This window comes from Bufo bufo, chromosome 5, assembly GCF_905171765.1.
Source record: "Bufo bufo chromosome 5, aBufBuf1.1, whole genome shotgun sequence".
Classification (NCBI taxonomy): domain Eukaryota; kingdom Metazoa; phylum Chordata; class Amphibia; order Anura; family Bufonidae; genus Bufo; species Bufo bufo.
Genome location: NC_053393.1, coordinates 497,543,882 through 497,553,248, shown reverse-complemented (window position 1 = coordinate 497,553,248; position 9,367 = coordinate 497,543,882). Strand labels below are relative to the sequence as shown.

At 45.5% G+C, this 9,367-nt stretch overlaps 1 protein-coding gene across 2 annotated transcripts; it reads right to left on the bottom strand.

Annotated features, from left to right (window-relative positions):
- Positions 1 to 962: 962 nt before the first annotated feature.
- Positions 963 to 8,574, bottom strand: CREM (cAMP responsive element modulator). 2 transcript variants are annotated; one of them, XM_040434295.1, is made up of 3 exons: positions 8,268 to 8,574; positions 5,594 to 5,750; positions 963 to 1,521 (listed from the first exon to the last, which is right to left on the bottom strand). In XM_040434295.1, the coding sequence occupies exons 2-3, from the start codon at positions 5,734 to 5,736 to the stop codon at positions 1,377 to 1,379; spliced, it is 288 nt and encodes a 95-aa protein (XP_040290229.1). In that variant the 5' UTR covers positions 5,737 to 5,750; positions 8,268 to 8,574; the 3' UTR covers positions 963 to 1,376. The 2 variants fall into 2 exon arrangements, with proteins under 2 accessions (XP_040290229.1, XP_040290228.1); XM_040434294.1 differs by having other exon boundaries at positions 8,368 to 8,569.
- Between the last annotated feature and the right edge of the window lie 793 nt (positions 8,575 to 9,367).

Sequence of the window (9,367 nt, the reverse complement as noted above, 5' to 3'; positions counted from 1 at the left end):
AGCGGGGCCTTGAAACTGACATACGTCGTATACTGTCCGCATCTTTTGCAGCCCTATTGAAATGAATTGGTCCGTATCCAATCCCCCAAAAATGCGCATCAGATGCTGACAAAAAATACGGTCGTGTGCATGAGGCCTTACAAAAACGGTACGGTTAGCGACACAATTTTTACAAAGGTTATGGACCAACATACATGGACAAACAGCGGTAACCTTATCATACGTAGGTTTGTTCCTGAGGTGCACCGTGAGTATCAACACTTGATGCCATTTTAAGAAAGAACATTAAAAATTGGTAAAAAGAAACAAATACATTACATTGTATGCGTCACAATCCAGGTTACGGCATGTAAGGGTACCTTCACACTAGCGTTTTTCTTTTCCGGCATAGAGTTCCGTCCTAGCGGCTCAATACCGGAAAAGAACTGATCAGTTTTATCCTAATGCATTGTGAATGGAGAGAAATCCGTTCAGAATGCATCAGTTCAGTCTTTTTGACTGTTCAGGACAGAGATAAAACCCCAGGATGCTGCGGTATTATCTTCGGCCAAAAGAACTGAATACTTGCCTGAATGCCGGCATTGTTTTCCATAGGAATATATAAGGACGGATCCGGCATTGCGGTATTTTTAATGCCGGATCCGCCACTTTCAGTCTGCGCAGACCTTGAAAAATGTGAAAATAAATAGAAACGGATCAGTTTGTCCGTATGACAAACGGACAGACGGATCCGTTCTTGCAATGCATTTGTGAGACGGATCCGCATCAGTCTTCAAATGCTGTCCGTTTGCATGCAGATTGCCGGATCCGGCAAGCAGTTCCGGCGATGCAAGTGTGAAAGTACCCTAAAATGTGTGAAAAAAAGCTATCCGCCTATAGAAGAACACAGTATATACAGAGAGGCTTTACTCATCTTTTCGGTGATTTTCCTATTTACTATAAAAGATATACAATAGGCCAAGTTGTGACAAACTAGAGCTATATTTAAGGAATGTTGGAGTTTCTGCAGGAACTATTCCTATACAGATTTCTATAAGCTTCCAGCTCCTTCAGCAGCTGCTGGTTATGCATCTCCAGGAAGGCATTGTGGCTCTCCAGGCATCTAATGTACTCTTTCCTCCTGAGTCGACATGCCTTCGCTGCTTCCCTGCAAGCGGTGAAAGGCAAAAATATCAAAAAATAAAATGATGCATGCAATTATATAAAATACACTATCTTACAAAGAATTAAAATAATTCATATTGTGATTTACACTCCCGATTCGTCGGAAACCTAAATGAACGGGACTTCCTCCCAGACTCATGGCAGTCCACCTTGGAGTCCGAAATGCAACCGTTAAGGCCAACGACTCTAACCAAGTCCAAAGTCCAAAAAAGTTACTCCGCTTTATGACAATATAGATCTTTGAGGGCCTTCAGTTCCTCAATCAGAGTCTTGTTCTGGTTCTCAAGCACCGCCACGCGATTTTCCAGACATTTCACATATTCTTTCTTCTTTTTACGACATTCCCGAGCCGCTTCCCTAGGACCGACATAAAATGTGTAAATATGGCAGCAGCCACGGTGAGAAACGCGAGGAGCGGCCTCCACCTTCACACTGGCCATGCAATGGAGCCTGCCGGATATCCACGGAAACGCAGCGAAGCCTCAAGGACACACGAGCCATGAGAGAGCAAAGCATAATGGGAGCACAACACGGAGTCCGTGGATAAAAGCAGAAAGAAGTCAGGGCCGGGATGATGCAATGCACACATTTCAGCAAGCAAGATTGCAACAGGACTAAGACAAACTGCATGCAAAGCTAAGGCCCGAGAAAGGAAGTCGAATCTAAGGACAGGAGATGAAAAACAAAAACGCCCAAGACACCTGCAAACAGCATACAATGTAGTAACAAAAGATATGAATGAAGCCAGGTCGTTGGAAAAGCAAGTCACCCGAGTCATGGCCATTTCAAAAATCTAACAGGGCGGTGACCTATGGGTGGCGCTAGCGAGACAGCTTTATTTCTTCTGGAGGAAAGCAGTTTTAAATACGTTTTCCCAGGGAGGACTGCGCTAAAGATTTTCAACTAGCTGGATCTCTGCAAGGAGAAGCGGACCCTTTCTTAAGTGTTGGTAAATGCTAGTGCTATAGCCATGCTTCTAACCTAAGATCACGAAAAAAGACTAATGTACATAGAGTGGTCCCAGCGGCCATGCCCCTACTGATCAAATATTTCTGCCATAGTGATAGGAAAGAAAACCGCGCTTACCACCGTCCTCTGTAAGCTTTTCTGTGACGCAACACAGAGGCACCAAGTGCTTTGCTCAGGGCCCCCTCTATAAGCAGAATAGAGCCCCTCCGATGGACGCGAGCCATTCATTTATTACGTAGATGACCATTCATTCAAATGGCCACAAAATTCTACAATGATCAGATCAGACGGCAGGAACGGCTATGGTTAAAATCAGTTGTTTGCCAGGGGGTCTCTGAAGCCAGACCTCAGATAAAAGGGGTTGACTTGCCGGGAAGATAAGGCCTGACTGATTTTAAAAGATAATTCTAAAATACATGCAATACTTTATAGGGGTTCACTGGGTTTACTTGACCATAGAATTAATAGAGTAACTGTCCTTTAAAGGGAGACTATCAGCAGTTTTGACCATGCTAATCTGCTGACTGCACCAAGCAGGGGCCGCAGAGCAGGACAAACATACCTTTTGTCTTTTATCAGGGGCAGTGTGAAGATGAACATTTATTCTACCAGGTTCCACTCCTGTTAGTGGCCAGGAGGCGGAGCTTCACTGTAAAGTGCCCTTTGCGCTGAGCTGTTTCACATGTCCTCCTCTTTGCTCTGAATGACAGCTGTAGTGCTCTCTTACGGCTCATGCACACGAACGCATTTTCTTTCCGCTCCCGTCCGGGTTTTTTGCGGACCGTATGCGGAACCATTCACTTCAATGAGTCCGCAAAAAACAACAGAAGGTACTCCGTGTGCATTCCATTTCCATTCCGCAAAAAAGTAATGCATGTCCTATTATTGTCTGCAAATCACGGTCCGAGGCCCAATTCAAGTCAATGGGTCTGCAAAAAAATACAGAACGCACACGGAACACATCCGTATGTCACCCGTATTTTGCGGATCCATACTGTAGAAATGCTATGCCCAGCCCATATTGTTAATGTGTTTGGTGATTAATACGTTACTGTTTTCGTTCCGCAAAAAACGGATTGCATACGGAAACCATACAAATATGTTTTGTGGAATAACGGAACGGAAGAGGACTTAAATCAGAGAAAAAGAAACCTCAGATACGGAACAACGGATCCGTGAAAAACGGACCGCAAAACGGTCGTGTGCATGAGCCCTTAGTTGGATGCTACAGCTGTCACTGCTCAATGGACAGAGCATTTCCCAGTGAAGATCTGCCTCCTGGGCACTTACAGGAGCAGAACCTGTCAGAATAAAAGTTTATATTCAAAAGGAGGTATGATTGTAATGCTCTCCTCGGCAGATTAGCATGGTCAAAACTGCTGACAGACTTTTTAAATTTTGTTATTTAAATACTTATAACTGCCCTGATGTACAGTACAGACCAAAAGTTTGGACACACCTTCTCATTCAAAGAGTTTTCTTTATTTTCATGACTATGAAGGCATCAAAACTATGAATTAACACATGTGGAATTATATACATAACAAACAAGTGTGAAACAACTGAAAATATGTCATATTCTAGGTTCTTCAAAGTAGCCACCTTTTGCTTTGATTACTGCTTTGCACACTCTTGGCATTCTCTTGATGAGCTTCAAGAGGTAGTCCCCTGAAATGGTTTTCACTTCACAGGTGTGCCCTGTCAGGTTTAATAAGTGGGATTTCTTGCCTTATAAATGGGGTTGGGACCATCAGTGGCATTGAGGAGAAGTCAGATGGATACACAGCTGATAGTCCTACTGAATAGACTGTTAGAATTTGTATTGTGGCAAGAAAAAAGCAACTAAGTAAAAAAAAACAAGTGGCCATCATTACTTTAAGAAATAAAGGTCAGTCAGTCAGCCGAAAAATTGGGAAAACTTTGAAAGTAAGGGCTATTTGACCATGAAGGAGAGTGATGGGGTGCTGCGCCAGATGACCTGGTCTCCACAGTCACCGGACCTGAACCCAATCAAGATGGTTTGGGGTGAGCTGGACCGCAGAATGAAGGCAAAAGGGCCAACAAGTCCAAAGCATCTCTGGGAACTCCTTCAAGACTGTTGGAAGACCATTTCAGGGGACTACCTCTTGAAGCTCATCAAGAGAATGCCAAGAGTGTGCAAAGCAGTAATCAAAGCAAAAGGTGGCTACTTTGAAGAACCTAGAATATGACATATTTTCAGTTGTTTCACACTTGTTTGTTATGTATATAATTCCACATGTGTTAATTCATAGTTTTGATGCCTTCATAGTCATGAAAATAAAGAAAACTCTTTGAATGAGAAGGTGTGTCCAAACTTTTGGTCTGTACTGTATATGTTTATGGGCACATCCCGCTATTTATAAAGGAAGCGCACACTATCCTGCATGTGCAGAAATATGTCACAGTATTATCTGTATGCTACCCAGGTGTAGTATTATGTAGAACAGGAGCCAAAGGAGGTCATGGAGAGTGTGAAGAGAGAACTGAACTAAAAATGCAGGGAACAGATGGGATATGTAGTTTGTGAAGAACTATCTGCAATCACCCATCCTCTTATGAAATCATTTTTGGCAGTCCCCCCCCACCCCCCCTTCGAACCTGTAGAGTGAAGCATACTGCTATCCGCTGGCAACATCAGTTTACCATGTTTTGGATCCCTGCTTGTTAACTTCCAGAATGGACGGGGGTCATACATGCCCCTGTGGGCCAAAGTCATTGGCTGCAGCGGCACACGGGGCCCCCGTCCACTCTGGAGGTCCCCGTCTGCAGCGGCACACGGGGCCCCCGTCCACTCTGGAGGTCCCCGTCTGCAGCGGCACACGGGGCCCCCGTCCACTCTGGAGGTCCCCGTCTGCAGCGGCACACGGGGCCCCCGTCCACTCTGGAAGTCCCTGTCTGCAGCGGCACACGGGGCCCCTGTCCACTCTGGAAGTTGATAAGCATAGAACTGGAGGGTGGTGAACCAAAGGAGGTGGAAGAGAGCAGCAGGGAGCAGGTAAGTATGCTTCCCACCACAGGTCCGGCAGGGAGAGGGGGGCTGCCAAAATAGTTTCAAAGCAACCCCTTTAAGCACCGGCAACCAAACCATGCAAAGCAACACACAATGGGAAGTGCAGAAGAACAAGGTATAAATCCTGGGAAGGAGTATATAAAGTGTAACTCCTGGCATGCACTGGAAGTTCATACAGCTCTGCATACGCCAAAAGGTTCACCTAACTGGAAAGCGCTGTAGCTCCTGAAGCCTGCACTGGCCATGCTGACTACGTGACCCCCCGGCAGTACTCCAGGGTGGCCTACAGTGGCACTTTTCATGTTGCCATGCCCAGCACTGGTAATGTTGGGGGTATGCAGAGCTCCATGACACTGGTGAATAGACATGCATCTTGGGCTTCTCATGTAGTCTTGGTCTTCCCCCACATTTACCGTCTGGGCTAATTACCTGTTTTTCATCAGTCGCACCTCCCGCTTCCGCGTCGTTTCTTCTGCAATCTGCTGGGGGATGTGCAAGCTTGTGGACGACGCTGCCACGACTATTCCCTGAGACAATAGTGATCCCGGCGTGTGGATCTGGTGCGCTGGCATCTCTCCTGTGGCAGCTGCAATGGAAAAATAAAGACGTTCCCGTTAACAGGCGTTGGGTCATTTGTGATGTGGAGCGCTCCCTCCTCCCATATCCATGTAGACCCGGTTGGATCTTTACCATATTACATTAGAAAAGGGAGGCTAGTCTCCAGCAGCCAGCTACTACACAGCTATGTTATACAACCCCGCCCCCACACTGATGACGTCACTGCCGCAGGCTCACTCATCTGAATCAGCAGTAGATGTGTGACATCATCCCTCCAGAAAACAAAAAAGAATCAAACAAGGTTTAAAGGGGGATAATAGTTTCTGTTTTCTAGTATCCATTCCTCAGTTTTCAAGATCTCTGCTTGCTGTCACCCAGTAGGAACCTTCATGGTTTACTCCCAAAGGATGAATTACTTTCCTGGGGACATGAAGGACACGTTACGGAGGCGGTACAGTGATCAGAGCTGCGTCCATCACGTGCCCAGGACAGAACGATGAACGGAAACTGCGGCAGTAAGCAGAGCTCTTACAAACCATAAGGAATAACTTGGGCTCTGTTCACATCTAGGAGGCTCTGCGCAGATTCTGTTCAGAAATCTGGACAAAGTAGCGCAGGATCATGAGCCCTTTTGTCTGATCAAATAGCAGGCTCCCTGGCCCCGATGTGTCCCGCTACAGTCCATGGGATCTGTTGGGGGCCATTCACTTCCGGCCTATGAAAGATCAGCGCTGCAGGTTTTCTAGAATGGAACCGAAAAATTGAAAAACTGGTACAGGTGTGAACGTGGCCTCATCTGCTAAAACAGTAATACCCTGGTACACTGTCCACTACTCAGGCCCCACGCACAGGACCGCATTTTCCATCCGCCTCCAGGCCGCCTTTGGTTATTGATTGCACATTTATTTCTATGGGTCTGTGTAAAAGAAAAAAAAAAAAAAAAAGCTGGACGCATCTGTGTGTCCGTTTCGCAAATTATGTCTGATTCTTGTCCATATTGAGGACAAGAATAGTCATTTTTAGTTATGGCAGTGAGAAAAATGTGGATTGCGCTCAGGACGGATTTATTCTGCAGATCTGTGCTTTTCACACTGACACAGAAGTCTGCATGGGGCCTAGAGAAACACAATGCAAATTACATATAGCAAGAGTTACGGCAAGAGTTGGTAAATTTTTGTTTTAGTCCCCATTTCCGCAACAGGAAATGCAGCCATATTGGTTGTGACTTTCGAATTATTACTAAAATCTGGCATTTCTCCATCTTCTAACAGGGATCGTTCTAACATTAGTTGCTTTTGCTGTAAAAAATCCCCTTGTGTCCCTGACACCCTCTACTGACAGGAGAATGGTAACACCCAGTTGTCAATTGATATATACATTTCCAGGAGGAATAATGGAGGGACTACACAACTCAGAATTCAAAAAACTGATGTTTCAGCATTGTTGCTTTATGGGTGATTTGTGGCCTCAGTCGTAGATTCTGTCAAAAACCATGACTAGAAAAGTCCTACACACAGGGGTATATTCTCCACTAATAAAGCGGACTCCCAACTGGAAACTGAACGGACCCCATTACAGTCATTATATACACACACACTACTGTACATATATACCGTATACACACTAGGTAAAATAAAAACTTGTGGGCAGCACCACCAGACCAAAGTACGACCGGAGTGCCAGCGGTTGAGGGCGGTGGTCCTACCACCCATGCATCAATAAGAATACCGCGGCACTTCCATTATAGTGACATGTGCTTTATTCACCAAAGATGCGACTAGTGTTGAGTGAACTTGTGTTTTAAGTTTGGCGTCTAAAGTTCGGGTTATCGAAAAATCGCGTTATGGATTCCGCTATTACGGACCATAACGGAATTTAAAATCCATAACGCGATTCTTCGATAACCCGAACCCTAGATACCAAACTTAAAAACACAAGTTCGCATCTTTGGTGAATAAAGCACATGTCACTATAATGGAAGTGCCGCGGTATTCTTATTCATATATATATATATATTATATACACACACACACACACACACTAGGTACATATATACTGTATACACACTAGATATATACATTAGGTACATATACACACAGTACACACACTAGATATATATATATTAAGTACATATACACACAGTATACACACTAGATATATACATTAGGTACATATATACCGTATACACACTAGATATATACATTAGGCACATATATACCGTATACACACACTAGATATATACATTAGGCACATATATACCGTATACACACACACACACACACTAGACATACATTATACACATATACACACAGTATACACACACTAGATATATACATTAAGTACATATATACACACACTTGATATAAAGTACATATATACCGTATACACACTAGATATATACATTAGGTACATATATACAGTATATACACACTAGATATATACATTAGGTACATATATACACTAGATATATACATCAGGTACATATATACCGTATACACACACTAGATAAATATATAAGATTATAATACATATACACAGTATATAACCAATGACAATATCGCGGCTGTGAAGGTTCTCTCGCTCAGGCCTCTATACAGACTGCGCGGTCACCTTCCGGCAGCCAGGAACCAGTGCCCGGCACTCACCCCACATGTTGCCCGGTGCTGTGCGGTCTGGCAGCGGTTAAGTGTAGAGAGAAGGCTCGGTGTGCCTGGCTGGGAGCAGCATGCTGATGACGGTGATGACGGTGATGATGAAGCTGCCCGCGCTGACGTCAATGTACATCTTGTTTAGAGTGTAACATTTCCATTTCTCCGGCTGTAACCAGATTCCAGGAAATCTCATGACGTCAGCATCTACGTCAGAGGAGGCGGAGCCGGGAGGCCGCTGACACCCCGGGCCACCACCCCTCTCCGCCAACCCACCCAGCAGACCCTCCCAGAGCGTGCGGTGCCCCGGCACCTGAGAAACTGCAGGACATGGTGGGAGTCGTAGTACCCAGGCACCATGGTCTACAGCACTGCAGGCAGAGAACAGGACTCCTGGAAGTAGATACATGACAGCGCCCTCTTACCGTCTCTGGTGACTGCTCTGTCCTCGCTGTGCTGCTCTGTCCCCACTCCTAGGGCTGACGCCACTTATTAATATGTGCGGCTGCTGACATCATCGTGACGTCACCGTCTCGCACACTCCTGCAGGCTGACTGAGGTAACCCTTACCACTATGTGCTACTAGGAGGGTACATGAAGTGTCACCCAGTCCACAGCCATATATGACATCACCAGGTGCTCAGGTTCAGCTCCTGCCTCTTTATGTAAAAGTCCACGGACACGGATGGTAAGACTGGCACCATTGTTTTCAGCAGGAATCATCGGTGCCCTTTTAGTTACCAATGTGTCCGCCACTAACGCTGAAAAACACCAGAATGTCCCCTGGGATTAAAGCGGCTCTGGCAAAAAAAAAAAAAAGTGGCACCATGTTGTAGGGGGGTCCAAACTGGCAGTGCCAACACAAGTAGGCAGGGCCAGCAATACCATGTTGGTTGCCATACAAAATACCGCCAGCAGAGCAAAACACCGCAGTGCAGCACAAAATACCTCTCCAGAAGGTGCCCCTCTGGTGGCCAGCGCATGCTGCCATGTTGCG

Coding starts and splice junctions, on each gene's coding strand:
- CREM (XM_040434294.1), bottom strand. Junction 1,522..5,593: donor GTGCGACTGATGAAAAACAG/GTAATTAGCCCA, acceptor TGTCGGTCCTAG/GGAAGCGGCTCGGGAATGTC.